At 35.6% G+C, this 24,365-nt stretch overlaps 3 protein-coding genes and 1 long non-coding RNA gene across 6 annotated transcripts; 2 read left to right on the top strand and 2 right to left on the bottom strand.

Moving 5' to 3' along the window:
• Window positions 1-4,816: 4,816 nt before the first annotated feature.
• On the top strand, window positions 4,817-6,710 carry LOC116009403. Of its 2 annotated transcripts, none has more exons than XR_004096681.1 (2): window positions 4,817-5,163; window positions 6,463-6,710. It is a non-coding gene; the product is annotated as an uncharacterized LOC116009403 (long non-coding RNA). The 2 variants fall into 2 exon arrangements; XR_004096675.1 differs by having other exon boundaries at window positions 4,819-5,163; window positions 6,478-6,702.
• Window positions 5,361-8,644, bottom strand: LOC116009377 (E2F transcription factor-like E2FE). Of its 2 annotated transcripts, none has more exons than XM_031248748.1 (11): window positions 8,430-8,644; window positions 8,012-8,079; window positions 7,671-7,723; window positions 7,492-7,569; window positions 7,330-7,383; window positions 7,116-7,206; window positions 6,967-7,037; window positions 6,798-6,870; window positions 6,650-6,711; window positions 6,061-6,487; window positions 5,361-5,663 (listed from the first exon to the last, which is right to left on the bottom strand). In XM_031248748.1, exons 1-11 carry the CDS (start codon window positions 8,510-8,512, stop codon window positions 5,572-5,574), a joined length of 1,152 nt encoding a protein of 383 aa, XP_031104608.1. In that variant the 5' UTR covers window positions 8,513-8,644; the 3' UTR covers window positions 5,361-5,571. The 2 variants fall into 2 exon arrangements, with proteins under 2 accessions (XP_031104608.1, XP_031104609.1); XM_031248749.1 differs by having other exon boundaries at window positions 6,967-7,034.
• A 5,964-nt stretch (window positions 8,645-14,608) lies between these two features.
• LOC116007594 (anaphase-promoting complex subunit 8-like) lies at window positions 14,609-19,361 on the top strand. The gene is made up of 4 exons (XM_031248313.1): window positions 14,609-14,852; window positions 14,939-15,263; window positions 17,105-18,355; window positions 18,936-19,361. The coding sequence occupies exons 1-4, from the start codon at window positions 14,767-14,769 to the stop codon at window positions 19,032-19,034; spliced, it is 1,761 nt and encodes a 586-aa protein (XP_031104173.1). The 5' UTR covers window positions 14,609-14,766; the 3' UTR covers window positions 19,035-19,361.
• Window positions 19,362-20,936: 1,575 nt separating this feature from the next.
• On the bottom strand, window positions 20,937-23,394 carry LOC116011243. The gene is made up of 3 exons (XM_031250785.1): window positions 23,243-23,394; window positions 23,040-23,128; window positions 20,937-21,340 (listed from the first exon to the last, which is right to left on the bottom strand). Exons 1-3 carry the CDS (start codon window positions 23,270-23,272, stop codon window positions 21,187-21,189), a joined length of 273 nt encoding a protein of 90 aa, XP_031106645.1. The 5' UTR covers window positions 23,273-23,394; the 3' UTR covers window positions 20,937-21,186.
• Between the last annotated feature and the right edge of the window lie 971 nt (window positions 23,395-24,365).

The raw sequence follows: 24,365 nt of genomic DNA, 5'->3' as shown, positions 1-24,365 counted from the left end.
CATTCTGTCAATAGTATAGAGCAATTTATTTTGTCATTAATATAGTTAAGACTACACTTTATAACAAGATGACGATAATTTTTTTACTGATTTTTTTTTTTTTTTGAAAACTACTGATTGTTTATTAGTGTACATTGAAAAGCATATTACAAAATAATTTAATATAGATTCAATTATAAATGATTCATTCTAAATTTTAGTAAATTTGCAATTTAATGATTATTTTGGAATATGTTAAATAGATATCAACATATTTGATTTAGTACTTCACTCATAATTGATTCTCCGCACTATCCAATCATGCCACCGCTGTGAATGAAATCTAAGGGTGTGTTTGGAAAGCAGGAAAATGATTTCTGGAAAATGAGTCATTTTTCGGAAAACAGTTTTATTTTCTGTGTTTGGTTGTATCTTGGAGTTGTCTTTGTGTGTTTGGTTCATTTTCCGGAAAATGAGTAGAATTGTATAATTATATAGTTTTATTATTGTATTTAAAACATAAAAATATATAAAATACTAATATTTATTATAAAAACAAGGAAAAAATAGCTCTAATTTTCTCTCCCTATGTTGTTGTGTATATCTATTTCATATATACAAAAAACATATACATACACATCAACGGAAAAGAGCATTGCATTTGAGAATCGATTCGATCGCTGCGTCACTGGCCGGAAGTTGTTTTCCGAAAAAAAAAAAAAAAGAAGGTAATTTTCAACGAAAATTATATTCCAGAAGTTGCCAAACACCGAAAGTCCAAAAAATAATTTATGAAAATCATTTTTCGGGTTATCAAGCACACCCTAAGTGTGACGTAAATGGATTTATGTTGTCTTGGCATGTCATATACGAAAAGGTTAGGTTTTTAGCACTCTGTAGGGCCAATTTGGCACATGGACTCCAAATGCAATCTTTTTTCCCCAAAAAATTAAAATCACTTAAGTAATATTTTTATATTTAGTTTTCTGGTTTTGGTGGTGAAAATTCAAGTAGGACTTGAGCTGTTAGTTTGACTATATTGTTGAGACTTGCACTTCCAAGTTGTGAATGGAGTTGTGGACTACGTATCCTTATTCTCTTCTTACTAGCTTCTTAAGCTCTAAATCTGTATGGGATGGGAAGTGATGGATTGACCCGGGTCTAAATCAATTAACCCGATTATATTATGAATATGACAAGTATAGGATAGTGGTATAAAGACAATGGTAAATGTAATGTAATCTAATAAAGTGACACAATGGATAAATCACGGAGACAATGGTTGTATTGATCAATTGTTATGCTATTAAAAATGTAAAAATTGTGTAATAACAAGATAAGGTAGAAGATAATGAAAGAATTATCCCCCAACAAGACACAATTGAGTAATTTTATACTCTAAATCGGCCTAACTACCCCGGAGAAGATGGTGCGGAGTTACAACCACCTTGGACCACAACAAACACCGCAAGACTCGGACCAACGCGAAGACCCTTCACTCCGTCGAGCACGGGGCTCGGCTGAGGCGGTCCACCACGTTGATGATCTCATGGCTAAGCACGGAGCTTGGCTATGCCCGAGTCGGTTGGGCTCGGTTCTGGGTTTCCTCCGGTGCTTTGGAATTGGTTCGCTCCGGGTCTATTTGTAATTATTCCATCATCAACCCCCCACTCTCTGACTGTGAGAAGTTGCCAACAAAAGAGAGTACTCCTGCTCCCACCTTGATTAACACGATGTTATCCTCTTCTACATGCCTCATGTTTGCTCTTTAGCTTCTGCATTATGAGAATAAAGCATACCTTGCTAAGTATCGGCACGGTCATGCCACTAACTTTGTCCGCCTTAGCTTTGGGGTGCTCCATACGGGCATTCCATACCTTGCTACGATTGGGATCCAAGAGCTTGAGCTTTCCACTTTGTTCTGGTTGACCTCAAAGGTCTTGGCTCCTAACCTTGTTCAGGCTTAAGAACTTGAGTTCCAAACTTTACCTTAGCCGAGTTTGTTAGTATGAGTTCCGTTCCTTGGCTTAAGGTCCTCGAATTAAGCTCTTCACTTTGAGCTCCTCACCTTGAGCTCCCCAGCTTGATTTCCTCACGTTGAGCTCCTCACCTTGGGCTCCTCAACTTGAGCTCATCACCTTGAGTTCCTCGTGTTGAATTCTTCACCTTGAGCTCCTCCCTTTAAGCTCCTCGTCTTGAGTTCCTCGCCTTGAGATCCTCGTGTTGAGCTCTTCTCCTTGAGCTCCTCATATTGAGCTCCTCGCCTTAGACATCCTCAACATGATCCCCTTGATGAGTTTTCCAACTCGGGCTCCTCGTGGTGAGCTCTTTAATCTGAGCTCGTTGGGATGAGCTTTTAGACTTGAGTTTCTTGTGTTGAGCTGCTTAGCTTGAGTTCCTCAACTTGAGATACTTGGATGAACTCTTAAATTTGAACTCCTAACCTTGAGCTACTTAGACAAGCTCTTCGACTTGAGCTCTCAACGATGAGCTCTTTAACTCAAACTCCATAACTTGAACACCTTGAGATGAGCTCGTCAACTTGAGCTCCTTGAGATGAGCTCTTTAACTCAAGCTCATTAAGATGAGCTCCTTAACTCAAGCTCCTTGAGATGAGCTCTAAGGCTTAAGGTCCAACCTCAAACAAACGCAAAGACTTGGGCTTCGCTTCGAATGAGCTCTAAAGCTTGAGGTCCAACCTCAACAAACGCAAAGACTTGGATTCCACTTCGGATGAGCTCTAAGGCTTGAGGTCCAACTTCAACAAACACAAAGACTTGGACTTCACTCCGGATGAAACAAAACAGATGCAATTGAAGAAGAAAAATGTGCACTCGAAGAAAAAAAAAATGCACCCAAAAGAGAAATTGTGTATGAAGCCTGAAACAAGACATATGTACTTGAAGGCATAAAAAGATACACTGAAGAAAAAATGTGCACTCAAATACAAAGACAATCTGACTTACTTACTCAAAATTACAAGAATGTCATCGCGCGTTTTTTAATTCATCTTCAATATGAACTATTGATTTGGACTATATCTATGGTTGAGATTTATCCTTATTTTTTTTTTACCTAGAGGCTTCCTTCGCATTTGAACTAATATATATATATATATATATATATATATATATATATATATAGAGAGAGAGAGAGAGAGAGAGAGGATTGTGAATTCAGGGCTTTCATTTACCTCGGCGCCACTTTCTCCGTCAACGTTTGACTTAAATGGCACAACGTCCAAGCGGTACCCATACCGATTATCGAATCCCTTTCCTTTTATGTGATTTTCTGCTTCTTTTTTATTTTTTTAATTTTTGAATATATGTAAATTTGTATTCAATCAAGACAATCATGTAGAAACATTACTAGGACATACATAGGATAATAACAAAGAAATGTTATAACCTCAATAGATATTACAGCCCAAAGGCACAGCTGCTAATCTAAACACACATTAACTTACTCAATTTACATCTTTAAGCATGTAACCATGATGCCCACACACATATTGAGCCCATTGATAAGGGGTTGGCAAATTATACCGTGCACCACGATGCACATAGCAATGTGCACCACGTACCTAAACAACGTCATTTTGAGCATTGTAAACTTATCGTCCGCTTTTTTGGAAATCATATTTCCCGTTTCGGCCGTTCTCTGTATTTATGTTAATATTCTGTGTATTCCAGGCAATCATTCTGTGTATTCTAGGCAACCGTTCTGTGTTTTCTAAGCAACCGCGATGTGTATTCATGTTAGTAACACATGTTGTGATGTGTTTGTGCATTCGAATGTTTAGGATGATGAGTTCTGTGTATTTTGTGTCAATATTCTGTGTATTCATGTTATTAACACAGGTTGTGATGTGTTTGTGCATTCGAATGTTAGGAGGATGAGTTCTGTGTATTTTGTGTCAATATTCTGTGTATTCTGGGCAAACATTCTGTGTATTCTAGGCAAACGTTCTGTGTATTCTATATAATGATTATGTGTATTATAGATAATGAATTCCCTGAAGTCATTCGCGTCTGCGTCCGCGTCCACTAACATCTGTGTATTTTGTGTCAATATTCTGTGTATTATGGGCAAATATTCTGTGTATTATAGGCAAACGTTCTGTGTATTATAGATAATGATTATGTGTATTATAGAGAATGAATTCCCTGGAGTCATTCGCATCCGCGACCACTAACACCAAAACGACGTCGTTTTACGTAGGTGGTGCACATTGCTATGTGCACCGTGGTGCAGGGTATAACGATCGTAAGGGTTAAAGACGGTAATGGAAATATTTTCTCAAAAAGTGATAAAAATAGGACAATTTCAATCGTTGACCACAAGGAGAAGGCAATCATAGTTGCTGTAGGCGGCCTTTTTTTTTATAAGACGCAAGTCTCACTTGCGTTTGGATTCAGTATTCCAAATATATATATATATATATATATATATATATATATATATATATAATGCAAATGAGACATGCGTTTCTAACCTCAAAGTCTCAAACGCATGTCTAATTTTTTCTATTTTGTCTCGTTTTTAAAATATTTTTATTTTTGTCCAAGTTTGAGAAAATCGTCACATTCTTAGTCTTTAACCCTTCACAGCATGGATGACGCAACTCCCAAAGTCCGATCATGATTTAGTTGAAGAAGATGCTTCCTCCCAATTCAAAGGACCAAACATACACAAAGACTCACATCCAGTGTGGACCAAATGCAATAATGATTAGTAGTGCTGGAGATACTGTTTAGTCAAAGAAAGCTGCATAGGCGGTGAAATCACCCGACTTGTTTAGTCAAAAACTGGATATAAGCTGCATAGGCGGTGGAACTTGAGAGCACAATACCCCTGGCCTGCCCCTTCTTCTTCTACTTCCCAATCTCAATCTACGCACCCCTCATTTCTCAACCCACCTGATGGAGAACCCTTCCCTCTGCAGAAAGAAAAAGGGCGCCGCCCGTTCTTTCCTCATCTTCACTCTAATCCTCATGGCCCTGGCGGCACTTTTCTGTGTCGCCACCTTTGGAATCCATCATCGTCGATTTCTAATCGACGCAGAAGCAAGTGATAGCCCCCCAGCTCATGGATACCGACGCCTGCTAGCTTCTGTGACTCATCGCAGCCGAGTATTGATCGAAGCTCAACCAAGTGAAAGCCCCTCTAGCCCAGGACACTGAGGTATACCAGTTTACATGTATCAACTACTTTTCGCAGCTGTTCTTGGTGTTTAGGGTGGCTCTCTAATAGTATGGATCGCCTTTATTTTATACTTTACAATACAAGGTGTATCGGTATCTAGATCTGTTTATATGATACTTGCACTAAGTCCACAATTGTATTCTGTGGAGTAATTTAGAACACTATAAAACGACTTGTTGTAATTAGCTTTGCAAATTTTATATTGCACAAATCGAAATCATGTGATGACAAGGAGAGTAATGATAAATTACAGACATAAAGCTAGTATATCTAAATAATGGATGAAACAGGAACAGAGAAAACCCTGTACAAGTTGATGTAATTCACCAATTTGCATTAAACACCAGATCATCCCTCCTGTGTTAGATGTGTTACAAGTTGTAAGCACTAGGATAGCATTTGAATTGGTTTCTTCCCAGCAATTTCCAAATACCAAGACTTCCATGCTTCCATGTAATGAGAAAAGAGATCCTTTAATGCTGAAACACCAAAAACAACATTGAAGTGAGACAACAGAGATAGTTGGAAATTTCTTCTCTGCATTCTAATTTCTAAAACATGGACTGTTTTCCCTTTCTCCTAAATGCCCCTGATGAAATCTTCATATTTAATGCAATTTTCTACAAAATTTTGAGTATATTATAGCTGCATAATAGTTTATCTAACATTCACAGAAAACCATTAAGTTGAAATATGCATGAACCCCCAGTAACAGGAATGTAGTGTGATTTTCCTGATTCTTTATTTCAGTCATCTTTATATTATATACATGAAGTTGATTACTTTCACACAGTAAGTCACACTGTTTCCACTCCTGTAAGTCTGTAACTAGTTAGGGAGTATTTAAAATGATTTGTGGAAAGTTGAAATCAATACCTTGGTTGTGATACTGAGGGTGATAGGTTGATGCTAAGCTTTCCAATTCACAAATCACCTTTGTTCTCTCACCACTCTCTGAAGCTTCAAATTTAGGCACAGTTACAGGAGCAAAAGGGCCAAATTGATAACTCTTTCTGTTTGTTCTTGAACCAAGGTCCTGCTTTGGTCTGTCAAACTCATTTTCCAAATTCTCACATTTGACTTGTGCTGCTAGTTTTGATTTCATTGACTCGCCAAAAGCATCCTTTGATTTATCCAATTTGCATCTCTTTGTAGTTGTATTTGTGAGCTCAGTTCCAAATACCCTCTTCCTGGACTGGTTGCAACCCAGATTGTCCTCTGATGCATTTGCTGCTTGGTTTTCTGATTTTCCTTTCAACCCTAACCATCTAAATGCAGGTTTTCTTGTTTCAGGGTGATGAGTCTGCATGCAACACCATCATTGCAAAAATCAAAAGGCCAAGGTTGTGTTAGTCTATGTGAAGCTAAATGTGAAGTTCATAGTTAAATAAATCCTGTATAAATAGACTTGGCAGATGAAATTTAAAAATCTGCAATGTATCAAATTTAAGTACAGGTTTATTACCTTCTCAATGAATTTCATTGAAGACAAAACATTAGCAATATCATACAATCTTCTAACTTTAGCTGCACAAATTTACAAAATACATGATTTGTCAAAAAAAAGATGCAAAATAATCCTCCAAACTCAGTTTTAAATTTAAGACCATTACTTCTATTTATTGATGGAGGTCTTCCATCTCCCAGTAATATCTTTGCAGCTTCATCAAGGCAAAGCATATCTACCTGAGGAAAGAGCAACAACCATAGCATAAGAAATTACTTCCTTTACTGAAAAGTTTCCCACAGAACAGAAAGCTTTGAAATCAAAACTCAACTTACATTAGTGCAGAGGAAGAGCTTAATAAAATTTTGTGTGAGAAGCCCCAAAGATTTCTCCCTTCTATTGTCTGCTGAAAGTATTCAATGTATCAGTCAATTTGGTAAAAGATAAAGGTCGCCTTACAAAAAAGAATTACAGCTGAAAATACCAGGCTTAGGAGCAGAAATGGAGTCAGATTTCTCATTCTGACTTGAAACATTAGGGTTTGAGTGTCTGTCATCTTCTTCGTCATCTGAAACCTGTAGACATGGAAATCAGGAAACAGTAAATATGTTGTATTGCAAAAATAAAGAAAGAATTAGGAACAATTATTCTGCATATATACAAAGATTGCATTCAGAGTTCAAATTAAAGAGACATACTTGGACAGAGACATCTCCACTATATGCACTAAAGCTCTCTTTTAGACCTTCCTCCTGTCCCATTATCAAATTTATTGAATTGATGAGATGAGAAAAGAAAACAGAATTGATAATTTCTTGCTAAGTTTAAGCTGCTAGCTAAGCTAATATATGTCTTGTTACCTTCAGTTCTTGAAAAGCTCTAGGAATTGCTTCAAACCCTTTCCATGTATACCTATTCTTTGCCTTCCTCGAAAGAACCTGAACAATCGAGGTCAAGCAAGAAGAAGAAGACACCCTCAGTAATCCAAGTAATAAATTGGATCCAAGGATGAAATTAATGCCAAATTAGAAGATCTTACACCAACACTTTCAAGAACATTCACAATGTCATAGATCCTCCTCCTTTCAACCCCTAAACCACAACCAAAAATACCTCAAGTTCAGCACATACACTTTCCAAAAAAAAAAAAGATGTTTAAAATTAAGCCATATGGCCAAAGGCCTTATGGTCAAGCGGCATGAAGTGATTCTCCCTAGTGGGAGGTCATGGGTTCGAGCCTCAGTGGGGGCAATGTTGACTTTGTTGGGCTTCAGTAGATTGAGAAAGTATATGGACAGATACTACATGTAACAGGGTCAATAGTATTCAAAAATTAAGCCATATGCAATAAAAACAAAAAATGAAAAATTAGATCAGTACCTAGTTGCTTTGCTGCATCATCAAGCCCAATGGTTTCTACGCCTTCACGGTTATACAAGCTCAAAAAACTGCATAAACGCACAACAATAAGCACAAACTTGGCTTACATCAACAAATATAGACATAGAATTTAACATTTTCGCATGAAACACTTAAATTTTCAGATCCAAACAAATTACTTAGCTGAAGAAATAGGTATATCCATGTGCATAAACAAAACTAACTGAATAGATTATATACAAACCTTAATTTTTATACACCTTTAAACAAAACTGAATTGTCTTTATCAATGTAACTGTAACTAGTCAAAATATTGCTTAATATTTGGCATTTATGAGCATAACATCAAATCAACTTTGTACACAAATTAGAGTGAAAATTGAAAAAAAAAAAATACACATATATGTAGAGAGAGTACTTGGAACACAGGAGGCCGAGAGATTTCTGTTTACGGCAATAAACAGATCCAGAATCCTTGGAAGCAGAAGAAACTAAAGCCATTGCTACAGATCTAAATCTAAACCCTCTCTCCACGAATTCAGCTTCCACTATTGCGAATGCCTGTAGATCTGAGATTTGAACGATGAAGCAGAGAGAGAAACAGCTTGAATTTGGGGCCGTTAAGAAAGGGTTGGGCTGTTGACAATGGCGGGGTGGAATAACAGAAAAAAAAAAAGGAGGGTTTTGAAAATTTAAATTCTATTGTTCGTTACTTCGAGCGGGAGTTTGAATACGAATTTTCCTGGTGTGCCGCGCGTGTTCTTAATGAATTTACTATTTTAGCCTCGTGGATTGTTTGAAGTTTGGGAATTCGCCGCTTGCTTAAGAAGGGCTAGCATGGGAAATCATGGTACATTACTACATTATTAACTTATGCCGTCACGTGTCAAGTTTGCTTTAAACAAGGCTACTCGCAGCCTTGCAATTGAGCCAATTTCAATCTGATGTGGAGTTTCTTTTTCATTTATTTTTAATGCCACCCATTGAAATTGCCATTCGAGTATTCGACTATCCATAACCCATCAAATTTCTAACTTTTTAAAATGATTTTCACTTTCAAATCATCAAATTTGTAAATTCTCTAATATTTGTTCTACATCCCTGCAAATCTCTCTTACTTTTAACAAATGGGTGATACTTTATATATATATATATATATATATATATATATATATATATATATATATATATATATATATATATATTATATTATATATATATAAGAAACTATAAAAAAAAAAGTTTTATGGCAACTTTTGCTGCCTTAAAGCTGTCTGTTAAAGTACACAAAGGCTACCGAATGACAGTCTTTTATGTACTTAGCAAGCTTGCTAAACACATAAGATAATAAAAACAAAAAACAAAAAAAAAAAAAGAAGAAGAAATTCACGTGGCATGCCAAATCATCTTGCAAATGAGTACAATTGCTAGGTTGAGGACAATTTTAGACCCTCCTCAATACAAATTTTTTCACGATTTTTAAGTTGGAGAGAGAAAAAAATATTCCGACAAATTTGGGATTTTTGCAAATCTGGAGGGGCCCATTGGGAATAATGAGAGCACATTGGGCGCGTAAATCTATTTATTTATTTTTAAATTTTGAATTTTTTATTTTCTTTTTTTTCCTCTACTCTCATTTTCTCTTTTCAGTCACACCTGCAAAATCTTCTCAAAACCTCACACTATTGAGTATGGTCTTAGGCTAATAGAGCAATCACATCAAATACATTTTTTTTTTTTGTTTTTAGGCCAGTGCAATATGATATGAAAGAAAGAGAATGAGATATACTGGATTTTGTCTTCTTGCAAGAACATGATTTTTGTGGACCCCAAGGAGAGAGAACATCTTATGAAAGAGAAGCGCGACTAGCCAGGCGCGTGTATTGCACGTGTCGATTAGCGCGTTTATGCTGGTCTTTTTTTTTTTTCTTTGGCATCAAACATCATTTTTTTTCTTTCTTTTTTCCTTCTTCTCTTATCATCACCTCTCTCCTAAGTTGCTACTAACAAAACCGTGAAAAAAAAAGAAAAAAAGAAAAAAAGAAAAAAAAAAAACTAAATTGGTGTGATTGCTCTTATGGCTTGTGTCACAGTTACAAAATATACAAAAGTTATATTACCTGTACTTTCAAATTTTACTCCATCACGTTTATTTCTTTACGTGACAAGCAATGATATGTTATTTTCATTATGTGGATCCCAAGAAAAATTTTTATATCAAAAATTTGAGAGTGGAGTAGAATTTGGGAGTCCACATAATAATTTCCAATATACAATTTTGGAGTTAGAATTGCAATTGGCAAAGGTGGGTTCATTTATATATTTTATTATTATTAGTATTATTTTATTGATAAAAGAAATAAAATTTTATAAGGTGATATAATAGTGGATCATTTTTAAAGATGAGATAGAATTGTATAGATGGAGAGTGAATAGTAAATAATTAAAAATTTAGTGATATGACATTTTGAAAACAAAAGAAGATTGCATAAGTGAAGATAGCCTAATAATACATACGAGTAAGTATATAGATAATGTCTGCTGGGTTGCTACAGTATTTGATACCATTGGATTTTTTTGAGTTTATTACCAAAATGGTCCCTCGACTATTGCGAAATTACCAATTTGGTCCTCAACAATTTTTCTTGACCAATTAAGTCCCTCGACTTTGAAAATTTTAACCAATTTAGTCCTCCGTTTAATTTTCCGTTAATATCCGTTAAATCAGGACCAAATTGATAATTTTGCTATAGTCAGGGGATAAACTACAATAAAGCCATCGTACTATTTGGGAACAAGTAATTAGGTCATCCAACTCAAATAACCCCCAAATAAGGCATTGAACTCAGGAAAATAAAGCAATTGAGCCACTGTAACCCAAAAAAAAAAAAAAAAAACAATTAACCCATTTTTAAAATTTTCGATGACAAACTATAAAATTCTCCTGGGGAAGGCGACCTCGCATTCCCGGCGACCACTGGAAATGATTGTCGGTGCCGAAATTTGTCGCCGGAAATTTTTAAAATGGGTTAATTGCTCTTTTTTTTTTCAGTTTTAGTCGCTCAATTGCTTTACTTTTTTGAGTTCAATGGTTTGTTTGGGGTTATTTGAGTTGAATGGCCTAATTGCTTGTTTCCAAAAAGTACGATGACTTATTTGTATTTTATCCCAAAAATTAATTACCAATTTGGTCCCTTGACTATAGCAAAATTACCAATTTGGTCCTGATTTAACGGATATTTAACAGAAAAATAAACGGAGGATCGAATTGGTTAAATTTTTCAAAGTCGAGGGACTTAATTGGTCAAGAAAAATTGTTGAGGACCAAATTGGTAATTTCGCAATAGTCGATGGACCATTTTGGTAATAAACTTGATTTTTTTTCTTCAAGCAACTAGATTAAAAAAATACTAGTAAGAATCAAACTTATTATCTTTTGACTAGTTTTATACGCGCATTGCGCGAATGGGTTAATGCTCAATGTTTATATTTAAATAAATATTTGAAAGTATATCAATGCAAGATTATATAGGAGAAGTTTATACATGTTTAATGTTGAATTTTTTTATTTAAATATCTAACTCAAAGTATATGAATCCAAGATAATATAAAAAATTCATTATAATTATTACTAAAATAAATGTTTGCAACCTTGTAAAATCGATAGTCTAAATATTTGGTCTAAAAATGATAGTCTAAATAAATACTACTTTTTTGGTTTCAACTATTCTTTTTTATTTTTTCATGGTATTAAAGAATACATATGTATCATTTTTTGATGTAACTACTAATTTATTAATTGAATAAGAGTAAAATAGAGTGATTCCGCTTCAATTTGTTATGTTATTATTTGAGTACTCTCTTTGTCAACCAATCCCCCAAGTAGTTAAATATAATTAGCTTCAAATTATTTTTAATTTTTTTTCATGTATTAATAAATACTTGGGTAAATAAAATATAACATTATTTTGTACTATAACTTTGATATTTAATTACAAGATATTGTAAAAAAAGATAATGGACAATGTAATGAATATCAATTGATAATTTGAATGTAAAGAATCTTTGCATGAGAGAAATAAAAGACAATATAATATGAAATTATTTCTCTTATTTAATTTAATTTTTGATAATGAATAATTTTTTCAAATAAAGGTATTGTAGACACATAATTCTAAATTAAAGAAATACATATGTATCATTTTTTGTTGTAGCTACTAATGTATTTAATTTAATAAGAGTAAAATAGAGTGAGAAACTTAATTATGTCAAATTTGATTGAGATGGGTTCGAACCTAAGACCTTTCTTATAGAAATTAATGGGTAATTAAAAGTTAACGGAATATTAACGGAGAAGATAATATTTAACGGAAAACTTAATGGATAATCATAAAAGTAAGGTTAAATTAGGTAATCTCTATTAATAATATTAATCTGAATTATCTTAACCATCTATTTGATTAAATAATTCATCTAACCATCCATTTGATTAAATAATTTGACCGTCCATTTTTTCTACCAATTTTAGGCCTAACTCTCTTTGGCTCTTATATATATATAATATTTATATATATTATACTATAATAATATATATATATATATATATATATGTCATGTTCAGGTGTGGCCGCGCCCTTACGTGCGGCCGTGCGGTTTACACCACTCAATGTTAAGAAATGCACCACTCAATAACATTGAGTGGTGCATTTCTTAACATTGAGTGGTGTAAACCGCACGCCGCACGTAAGGGCGCGACCACATTTGAATAGAAATCTATATATATATATATATATATATATATATATATATATATATATATAGTAGATATGAGATTTAAACTTCACCCACTAAATTACTTTTCTCAGAGCTTCATTATAGTTTTTATCAATGTTTTAGTAAATGGTGAGACCCTTTATAGGATTTCCTCCACAACTCCTCGTCTCCTCCCCCACCCTCACTAAGAGCATCCACACCAATGGTGAATGGGAGGTTCATAATACAAAAGTATCTTATATGGAGGAGAGAGGTCCAAGAGAGAGAAGGAAAAATAACTCCTGCAAATTGGAGTTCTTAGCACAGTAAAATTGTAGAGGAAAATCCTGGAAGTGTTGCGCCTAACGCGCGTCAGGCGCAACAATGGCGCCCAGCGGGCGCGTGCTGGGCGCGTCAGGCACGCTTGACATCAGTTTTCTTTTTATTCATTTTTTTGTTATTTCATATTTGTTTTTTGTTTTTTTTTTCATCCTCTTCCATTTTTTCTTTCCTAATCACAGTATGTTTCTATAGCTGATCAATTGGAGTGGTTCACACACCCTCCTCCTATCATTTGTAATGTTTTAGCTTCTGATCTTATTGAATGAATCATTGTTATTTCCCAAAAAAAAAATCACAATTACAAAAATTATTAAAAAACCGTGAAAAACTCAATTAATAAGGATGTTCTAAGAGCATCAATGTCAATGGTTTTTATTTGGATTTTTGTTGACATGGAAGAGAGAGTGTGTGATTTGGAGGAAAGATGAGAGAGAAGTGAGAAAGAAAATGTATTTGAGTAAGAGGAGTTTATTGTGGGGCCCAAAGGAGAGAGAAAAAATTAAAACAAGGAAGGGATGCGCGCGTTTATTGCAAATTGAGCACCCAAAGGGCAAATTCACGCGGGTAAACATCATTATTTTTTTATTTATTTTTTATGATAGTTTTCCAGAATTTCAATTTCAAGTGAGCCAACTGAAGAGTCAGTTGGGCAAAAAAGCCAATTGTAGTGTGTTTGAACTTTATAGTGCTATTTTGTTATATAATGTTTAGACTTTCGATTTAGACTATGTGAATATGTATTGTTTGAAAAATTAATAAATGTTGTATATTGAGGTTTCTAAACTGAACCGTATATCGAATTGAACTAATTTTGAACAGAAATTGAACTTTTTCAAACTGAACTGAAACCGAACTATAATATTAAACCAAATGGTATCATTTTTTCAATACCGAAACTGGAAAAAATGAACCGAATCCCGAAACGCTCACCCCTACTTAGGCTATCTACATTAGTAGATTTTGCAAAGTTTTTACACAATTTTTAAGAAAAATAATATGATGGGGAGGAGTGAGAATGTGGAGAGAGAAAAGAAAAAGACTTCCGGCAAAGCATTGGGCTTTTGCAGGTTTGTGGGTCCCATAATTTGAATTGAGAGAGCATTTATTCTCGCGCGAAGACCAAAGTCGCGCCCTAGCCTGGCGCGTTAAACGACTAATCGAACTTAAAAAAAAAAATCTAAAATTTCATCATTGTTTTATTTTTTTCTTCTTTCATCTCATTTTTTCTTTCGTAATCACACATCTAAAAATTTCTAAAAAGTTACAATAAAAATCTCACTATTGAAGATGTTCGAAGCATAGCATTTCTCACATGGACACATCACTTTTTTTTCTTTTTTTAAATAAAATTTCATTTCTCAAAAGGCAAAATTCCTTTTCGTCAAGTGACACTGACAACTATGCTTAGTTTTGACCATAGTGGACTTGGCCCTTGGGTACGGGTAGTCGGGTACCAGTCATAAACTCATAAATCATAATTGCCTTTCTCACTTGTGTTTTTGAACATCCTGAAGCGCGGTTTCCGGCACAAGCACCACTGCAGGGGAGCCCTCGCCTGAAACCCTACAAATTTCTACTTTAAGATATACATACACATATCTACTGCTTATATACGTATGTAATTCTCCATCGAAGTTTGTAAAAAAATCCTTTAAATTTGAATGGGCACCAAAGAGAATTGCAGAAACGAGCTCCGTGCTGCCTTCCGTCAGCTTAGCGATCGTTGCCTCTACTCCGCCTCCAAATGGTACCTTCCTTCGCATAAACCCTAAAATCCCCCAAAATCTCTATAATTCTTTTGTTGTTGTAAAAAATTCTGAATTTTTGGCACAGGGCAGCGGAGCAACTAACGGGAATTGAGCAAGACACGACAGAGTACCCCGCATCTCTCACCCGGTTCCAGCTCGGCAGTTCCAGTATTCTTCACCGCTTCCGCACCGGCACCGGAGAGGCTACCTTTTCTAGCACCCCTTCCGCCGGCGTGTCCTACGTGGCCACGCCGCCGGTGCTCGATGATGAATACGAGGCCGGGGACAGCGACTTTTACCTGCTTGCTAAGTCTTATTTTGATTGCAGGGAGTACCGGAGAGCCGCGCATGTGCTCCGCAATCAGACCAGCAAGAAAGCCATTTTCTTGCGGTGTTACGCCCTTTTCGTGGTTTGTGCTTTTAATTATAGTTTCCAATTTCATTGCTTTTCCGGCCTTTATGCTCTTTTATTTGCCAGTTGCATATAATATTCATTAACATACATATGATTCATTAACTATGAGTGCTGATTTGGTAGGGTTTTAATGCCCCTTAGAAAATATTTCACTTTTGGTATAATTGCAAATTGTTTAAGCACACCGGAGGAATTAAGTCTTCTGCTAATTAAATTAGATGGAATTTGATCATAGAACTGACTAGGCGACTGACGATTTAACTCCTACCACACCCTTGGGTAGTGGTTGGTACGCTTAGGATTAGTATAGCATAAGCTGTGAAACCTAATGTATAATAAAAAACATGAAATTTGTTTCAAATTATTACTCCGTTCACCTCTATATGCATTTTTTTGAATACTACTGACTCTATTATATTGTAGTATCTGTTCATCTATACTTTCTCAACCTGTTGAAGCACAAAATAAATTATTACTCCTTTCACCTCTATATGCATTTAAGTCGAGCAAATAGTGTTTGCTGATGGTTACTTTTGTGAGCATTTATGAAACTAGTTGTCTTTTTCACTCCTTGTATTTGCATCCATAAATAGTTTATATTAATTGCAAGATAAAGTCTTTTAAAACGAATTAACTTGGATGGACTTGATTCCGCAACAATGATTAATTATTACCTAGTTAGTCTTTTGCAGTTATAATTAGGCCTTAGGTCAGTTAGGTGGTACAAGATGTTTTCTCTTAAATTGGGGAACCAAATCTGTCTCGTTTCATCAAATTTGAAGAAATGATTTGTTTCTTGCATATGCAATATGTGTTGTGCGATTCAATTATTATAGTTTACGCGATTCCTTTAAACCTTCATTAATCTGTTTAGCAAAGCCCAGAAAGATCATGCTCAGGAATCTGTATGAATTCTGTGCACTCTTGTTACTGTCTTCAGATTGAAATGTTGAACAGATATCTTCTTTGTAACAATGCACTTAAATGTTGCTGTGATGCATATTGGCCTGCCATTTGAGACTATGTTATTATGGTTGGGGAGATTTATATGAATTAATATCATTTTTGGTCCCACGACTTTTGAGGTCTTATTACTTTTGGTGCACAACTTTAAATTCTTTTAATTTTGGTGTCTAACTTTGTAATTTCTATCAGTTTTAGTCCTTCTGGCCAAATTGACGATGAATTGTTGCCGGACTCTATATTTTAAGGGGAAAATCATTATCCAAAGAAAGATCTTTAATATCTAAACAAAAGAAAAATCATATTAAGAAAAAAAAAGGTTTGTCCATCGTCGATGCTAAAAATTTCATAGATCTCTGTATAGTTTCTGCATGTCTTCTTCATTATTTGCATTGATCAAACACCTATAAATATGATTTTACAGCGAGTTTGTATAGATATTGAAGATACTTCCTTGAGATAACGATTTTACCCTTAAAAATATAAAAATCGGCAACATTTCGCCGTCAATTTAGCCAGAAGGACCAAAATTGATAAAAATAACTAAGTTAGGCACCAAAATTGAAAAAATTTAAAGTTGTGCACCAAAATTTATAAAGCTCAAAAGTCGTGGGATCAAAAGTGATATTAATTCGATTTAAATTAACTTTTAATATTGTTTTAAGCAAATTTTGTATGAAAGAGCTATGTGGATTTACTTTGCACCAGACACATATCATAGTTGATATTTTGATCTCGATTCAAAAAGCCAAAAGATGACCGATGTTTTGATGGATACTATGTGTACAATGACTAATGTGGTATTGTTTATTACTATATGGCTTGAAAGATACTTGGTGGTATTTTTTTGATTCCTATTTTTGTTCCTTGAAGGCTGGTGAGAAGCGAAAAGATGAAGAGATAATAGAACTTGAAGGGCCCTTAGGCAAGAGTGACGTTGTGAACCAAGAACTAGTTTCTGTTGAGAGGGAGTTGTCAACGCTTCGCAAAAATGGAACAATTGACTCCTTTGGTCTTTACTTGTACGGTCTTGTTCTCAAACAAAAAGGAAATGACAATCTTGCTCGGACAGTGCTTGTGGAGTCTGTGAGTAGCTATCCATGGAACTGGAGTGCTTGGACTGAGCTACAATCCCTGTGCACCACGATCGAGACACTGAACAACCTTAATCTTAGTTATCACTGGATGAATGAATTCTTTCTTGCTAGTGCTTTCCAAGAACTTCGAATGCATAATGAGTCTTTGGCAAAGTACGAGCATCTACAGGGAACTTTCAGTCTTAGCAATTACATTCAGGCTCAGATTGCTAAAGCTAAATACAGCATGAGGGAATTTGAACAAGTGCAAGTAATATTTGAAGAGCTTCTAATAAATGATCCGTATAGAATTGATGAAATGGATATGTATTCCAATGTGCTGTATGCGAAGGAGTGTTCTGCTGCTTTAAGTCACCTTGCCCACCGGGTAATTTTGACAGATAAATACAGGCCAGAGTCCTGCTGCATCATTGGGAACTACTACAGTTTGAAGGGGCAGCATGAGAAGTCGGTTATGTATTTTAGGAGGGCACTCAAATTGAATAAAAATTATTTGTCAGCATGGACACTAATGGGCCATGAGTACATTGAAATGAAAAACATCCCAGCAGCGGTTGATGCATATAGGAGAGCTGTGGACATAAACACATGTGATTACCGAGCCTGGTATGGATTAGGGCAAGCTTATGAGATGTTGGGAATGCCCTTGTATGCTCTTCATTATTTTAAGAAGTCGGTGTTCTTGCAGCCAAATGATTCTCGGTTGTGGATTGCCATGGCGGAATGTTACAAAACGGAGCAGGTTAATATGCTTGAGGAGGCAATCAAATGTTACGGAAGGGCAGCAAACTTAAATGACAGAGAAGCAATCGCACTTGACCAGCTAGCGAAATTACATTCTCAACTAGGTCGTTCTGATGAGGCAGCGTTTTACTACAAGAAGCATTTAGAGAGGATGGAATCTGAGGAGAGGGAAGAATCCAACATAGTTGAAGCCTTACTGTTTCTTGTCAAATATTACAAAGCTCAAAGGAGATTTGAAGAAGCAGAGATTTATTGTACCCGCCTTCTTGACTGCCAGGGTCCTGTAAGTTATATCCACCTTTTCACATTTATAGATGGCAAATACACATAGTTGTGTTGCTTATAACTCTTGACCATATAATATATATAACCATATAGTTGAGATGGAGTAAATGCTTCAGGGGTAAAGACAGTAATAAGACGAAAACCAAAACAATGGACAAAAATAGGACATTTTAAAAATTGGGACAAAAATGGGAAAAACTCATTTCCCAAATGCGTTCCTGGTCAAAACCGGTCAAACATAAATGCAAATGGGACTTGACCGGCTCTGACAATGAACACATTTGGGAAATGAGTTTTTCTCATTTTTGTCCCAATTTTTAAAATGTCATATTTTTATCCATTGTTTTGGTTTTCGTCCTATTACTGTCTTTTACCCAATGCTTCAATCCCCATGTCAAAAGTCATGGGTTTGAATCTCTACGTCACCCAATAAAAAGAAACTATGGTCCACATGTTGCTTGGAGCTCGTCAAATGTAACCGGCTCGCACATGTGAGGGGGCGTGTTGAGCATAGCTTAAGCTTTTTTTAGTTGAGATGGAACCATGTTTCAATTATAACATTTTGGCAATTAACACAGGAGAAGGAAGCAGCCAAAAGTCTTCTTCGAGGATTAAGGCATGCAATGGATGTCCAGCGTTTCCACCCTAAGATTTGTACTTCTGTCACCAAGTACTGAGGGAAGTTTACTTGGAGATGATTCTGTTATTTGTGTTAATGCATGTCATCTACTAGTTGGCAAGCCCAGGGAGGTCAACTTGGTCTCAAGCAATCCTAGAGTGGCTCAAAAACTGTACTAATGTAGTCATGTTCTGTTCCCTAATTCCCATCTATTTATGTAATTATGTACAAGGCACTAAACGCTCATCGGACAACCATCATGCCTAGGGAAAAAACAGTCAAAATAGTGGTCAAAATGAGTATTCTTCAACCTTTCCATACATTTAGAATTGTTAAAAACAGTTTAGAAACATTCTCAAAAAAAAAAAAAAACAGTTTAGAAACATATGGCCTTGTTTGGTAAACGGTTGTAAGCTGATAGTTGTTAGTTGATTAGGTTAGAGGGTATAATTAATTGATAGCATTAGTTGAGTGTAAAAATATGTTTAGTAAAGTAACTGTTAGCTGTTTGGTTAATTTCTTTTTTTCAAAAAGTTAATTGAAAAAGTTGTTTTGAACAACTTTTTGAATTTTAGCATTTTAGAATTACAAAAAGGTTATTAAACGAATACTTATATTGATTTTTTAACTAAATCAAATAGATAATAGTGGTCAAATAAGTCAAAATTGACTGATAATATTTTAACCATAACATATACAATCCATCATATTTGTCAAAAACACATTGAGCGCACACAACACATAATAAAGCAACTAATAAGTCCAAGTATCCAAATTCAAACAAGCAATCAAACACACTTCAAGTCTTCAGCCCTCAATCCCTCTTTAAAAAAATACATGCAAAATTGCTAATATGGGCAACTCAACTGGTCATAGGGGTGAAGTTTGGGAGCAAAGACCGGAGATCGAGTCTCACCAGCGACAGTGTGGGATTCAACCTTCTGGAAGCAAAAATACATGCAAGAGAATGACAAAATTTTTACTGGGAAGAGCGTTCCAGTCAGCCAAAAGATGGATGGTTGTTTTCAGAGATAATAATGGCCGCAAGCTCATTGTGGAAAGCGACTCAATAACAATGGTTAACCAATTACGGGGTCTCACTCGAACAAAGGGGTAAATGGGTAATATAATAATATCATTAACAGATGCCCTGCTGAGATGGCGTGCTTTTGCAGTATTAAATTCACGCACGTTTATAGAGAGCAAAATAGGCTTGATGATGCGTTGGCTAAGCAAGCTCTCGCGAGGCAGAATGGGCTCATTATGCTGGATGAAGCCCCGTGTGGGCTACGAGTAATGATTCACGAGGATCAAATTGGAACTAGATTTCATAGGAGAGTCCCTATCAACGGGGGTGTGTGAATTTCGCGTAATTAGTTTTCTTGAGTGTTCCCCTCTCATTTTGATCAACAAAAAAAAAAATGAACAAATACAAGCAAGCAACCAAGTTCCAAGGTTCAAGGCCCAAGCACATTTATACCAATGTTAAAAATGAAATTCAAATTATGTACTTGCAAGGCCAAGCACATTTATACCAGTTGTTATATCGTAGACCATGGTCCAAAAACGACACCGTTTCTTTAAGTAAAGAAACAGCTGCCGTCACATAATTAACTGAACTCCGTAAATAAAACTACATGAGAATGGGATTTAGCATGAAATTGGTAGTCCTTGAACCTTGCTAATCCATTACATGATGACTCATGATCCCCAATCCCTGGACTTTCTTTAACATCTTGAAAGATTAAGCCAAGTACATGTCCATTCTTTACATTTGCATATTACTTCAATTGCTCTTTGCTTATTATTACTTTGTTAGTTGATTGTTAATTGATTGTTCCAATCATGTTTCCCAACCAACTTGTTAGAGCTAGCTCTCAATCACTTGGCATGTTGTGTTTAGCCAACTCTCTATTTGAAACTCTTCTAGTATCAACTAATAATAAGGGTAACTGTCATCTAGAAAAACAAGAGAATAAGGTAAATATCACATTACTCTAAGTGGGGGTACATTCACGTTTTTCATGTTTTACAGAACCCAAATTCAGTAGATGAAGATCAGTTCTTAGTACATTACCTTAATCCACCCTGTTCTTAGGGGCAACCATTCAAACACAAACGTTTATAAGACAAACACAATTATTATCCCAGCAGAAATGACAGGAGTTCAAATCCCATAACTTGGTAGTTATGCTTCCAGTTCCAGGCAATTAATTGCGCTGAGGGTCACTGAAGAAACGGTTGAGGGATGGCATTATTTCTGGGCTCTTGTTGCGGACAAACTTTCTAAGAGAGTGCTCAGCATACTTCTTCCCCTCCTCATAGTTCTCCAACACTCCCGCAGCTCTTCCCTCCTTGTTAACCCTGTCAAAATGCATAATAAGATGGTAGGTAAGGTCTGCTGTCTAAGTCCAAAAGTGATGAAGATCATTATTCCCAGTTCAATGGAAAAAGCAAGTTGAGATCACTGCACATTAGTGCATAGTTGTTGCCTAGGCACCCTTTAGTATTTAGGAATAGAATCAAAATTTCTCACCTTCAATTTATATATTCTTCCCCGCGTAGCAATGATTTTGACCCAAGAAGGAAAAACAATGCATTTATTTTTAAAAATTAAGAACGACTACATTTTTCTTAGTGGGTCAAATTAATTATAATGAAGCAATAAAAATTTGATCATTTTTAGTGTACCAAATGGACCAAGCTCCCAATCTTGTAACTTAGCCACATGTGCCATTATTTTTCATACCCATTGGTTACTTGTCTGATCAACAGCACTTTGATACATTCATTTAATCAAATGAAGGGACATTATGCAATGCAAAATCTCTAGCATTACACTAACTTTAGAGTATTAGTGTTATGTTGCTGAATGAATAAGAAGAAAACAATGACATTTGGGTTAGTAGAATGACATCATTTGGCGTCTTAGAGGCATGTTGGGGTTGGCTGGCTATTACAGGAGATTTGTGAGAAGATATGGTGTAATCAGCAAGCCTCTTAACAGCTTGCTAAGAAACAGAGTCACTTGTTGAAGGCCAAAAACAGAATGAAACAATATGCCAACAAAAGGAGTGACAAAGAATTCCTTGTGGGAGATTGGGTTTATCTCAAGCTACAGCCTTAAAGGCAGAGTGGCAGACTTCTGCTGGTATCAGGAAAAATGTTAAGCTAGGTTCCAAATACTATGGGCCTTCTGGATGGCTCATTATCCATTTTTCCATGTGTCCGATGGGCAGCTCCTTACAGAACCCCTAAAGCTATAATCAAAAGGAAATGGTGAAGAAGAACAGTGCTGCCAGTGCTGAGGTGTTAGTTCAGTGGGCAAATTTAAGTCCTGAGGAGGCTACATGGGAAGATTATACCCATCTCAAAACTCAATTCCCTCATTTCAATCCTTAAGGACAAGAATGAGCTTGCGGGAGCATGAGTGTTACATTCCTGAATGAATAAGAGGAAAATGGTGGTGTTTGGGTTAGTCAAACGAGAGTGTGCATCAACAGCAGGAGGGAAGGGACAGTGCCGGCTTATGATCTGGAAATTCAGCTAGAGTTTGTTAGTTGTTTTTCATTTCATCTTCCTATAAAAGTAGGGTTGTATCATTATTGAAGTATGTAATGAACTCTCGTTTTCCTTTCCAATCTCTAATCAGTTTCCTTCTATATTCTGTGCATTTCCCCCCTATTTATGGTTTCTTAGCACACTGTTTCCCATAGTTAACTTTGGAATTCCCAGAGGCATTGCATTATATTGATTATTTGCAGTGATTTAGACATACCTTTTAAGTCCAACGATTCGTAGCTTAAAATCATACGCAGATCTTATTTAGTTTCAATTTAAAAAATCTAAAAATAAAAATAAAAATATTGTAATAAATCTTTTCAAAAAAAAATAGAAACCTAAATAATCGGAGATATACATCCCATGGAAACTGAACACAGATCATATAGATATACCACTCTCAGAGGTTATTCAAAGGAAATCAATCAATATATCAATATTTTTAACAACAAAATTTATAAACTGAAAGTTGTATATATATATAGGAAAGAGAGAGGGAGACCTGACTTCAGGATTGGTGGTGAGATTCCGGATCAACTGAAATCCACAGATCCCGACGGCTACGCTCATGGCCGCAAACAGTGGATAAACCTGAAAGACGCACACATATCCATATCACAAATCACATAAATTCCGGCGAAAACACACACATACTCCGATTCAAGTGTATATATATATATACAAAGGGAGAAAGAGAGGAGGAACCTCGGGCCTGATCCAGCGGCTAGTAGCCATTGAAGAGAGATGTGTTGCCTGATGGAGTACCAAACACCAAAAAAGAAAGTGAAGCGAAAGATTTCAACGCTATCGCCCTGCTGCTGCTTCTTCTTTATTTGGGAGAGAGTGTTCGATAGGGACGCGAACATCGAGGCAAACCTGTCATCCAATAATTGATCGCCACGTACACAAATGTGGCCTAGTGGAGCAACTACTTTCGAATATTCTATTTTTAGTACACTTTACAACGTAATATCTGTTCATATCTACTTTCTCAACTAAATGAAACACAAAGAATCAATATTGCATTCACAACCCACCCCTCCCATGTAGGTGTACAACCGGTGCCACTAGTCCAGAAGGTCTTTGACGCTTTGGAATATTCTTAAATCAACCCAAAAATTAAAAAACAAAAGCTAATGTTATCTTCGGCTATTCGCCCATGCAATTCTTTATCATTTTTAAAAAAATGTCTTTACCTACGTCACCTTAATAAAAATTTTATTTTTATCAATAAAGTATTAATAGTAATTTTCACATGAAAAGTCATGGGTTCGAGCTTAGTGGAGTGATATTGACTCTTTGTGCTTCAGTATTATGAACATATACTACATTGTAACAGTGTCCGTAATACTAAAAAAATCTACATTTGTAATATTGTCAAAATTTCATGGGTGCGGATTGCCTATTGGCATGTTTGGTGGAATCACACATATTGTCAAAATTGTAACACATAAGTAAAAATGCTTTGTAATTGTCAAAATTTCATGGGGTTGGGGTGTTTAGGTGCGGTGAGAGGATAGTCATTGATCTTGCTAAAATCAACATCCAAAATTAACAGGTGAAACTTTGGTCATTTTTCGTATGAGACAAACTTAAGGTGCGTAGGTCTTTGTGCTTGAGTTGCGTGCAATTGGAAACTTAAGGTGCATAAGTTTTGTGCTTTAGGTGCATAGGTTTTGTGTTTAAGGTGCGTGATTTTCCTTCTTAAGGTACGTGATTTTCCTTCTTAAGGTGCGTGATTTTCCTTCTTAAAGTGCGTGGTTTTTGTGCTTAAGATGTGTCAGTTCTTCTAATAATTTAAGATGTGTTTTTTGTTGAAACTTAAGGT

Source organism: Ipomoea triloba, chromosome 2 (genome assembly GCF_003576645.1).
Source record: "Ipomoea triloba cultivar NCNSP0323 chromosome 2, ASM357664v1".
Taxonomy (NCBI): domain Eukaryota; kingdom Viridiplantae; phylum Streptophyta; class Magnoliopsida; order Solanales; family Convolvulaceae; genus Ipomoea; species Ipomoea triloba.
The sequence above is the reverse complement of the archived record's forward strand: the minus strand, read 5'-3'. Positions and strand labels throughout refer to the sequence as shown.

Coding starts and splice junctions, on each gene's coding strand:
- LOC116011243 (XM_031250785.1), bottom strand. CDS start 23,272: ATGGCTACTAGCCGCTGGATCAGGCCCGAG. Junction 23,129..23,242: donor GCCGCTGGATCAGGCCCGAG/GTTCCTCCTCTC, acceptor TGCGTCTTTCAG/GTTTATCCACTGTTTGCGGC. Junction 21,341..23,039: donor ACCACCAATCCTGAAGTCAG/GTCTCCCTCTCT, acceptor GCATTTTGACAG/GGTTAACAAGGAGGGAAGAG.
- LOC116007594 (XM_031248313.1), top strand. CDS start 14,767: ATGGGCACCAAAGAGAATTGCAGAAACGAGCTCCGTGCTGCCTTCCGT. Junction 14,853..14,938: donor CTCTACTCCGCCTCCAAATG/GTACCTTCCTTC, acceptor TTTTTGGCACAG/GGCAGCGGAGCAACTAACGG. Junction 18,356..18,935: donor TTCTTGACTGCCAGGGTCCT/GTAAGTTATATC, acceptor CAATTAACACAG/GAGAAGGAAGCAGCCAAAAG.
- LOC116009377 (XM_031248748.1), bottom strand. CDS start 8,512: ATGGCTTTAGTTTCTTCTGCTTCCAAGGATTCTGGATCTGTTTATTGC. Junction 7,724..8,011: donor TGATGCAGCAAAGCAACTAG/GTACTGATCTAA, acceptor GTTGTGGTTTAG/GGGTTGAAAGGAGGAGGATC. Junction 7,038..7,115: donor CATTTCTGCTCCTAAGCCTG/GTATTTTCAGCT, acceptor GAATACTTTCAG/CAGACAATAGAAGGGAGAAA.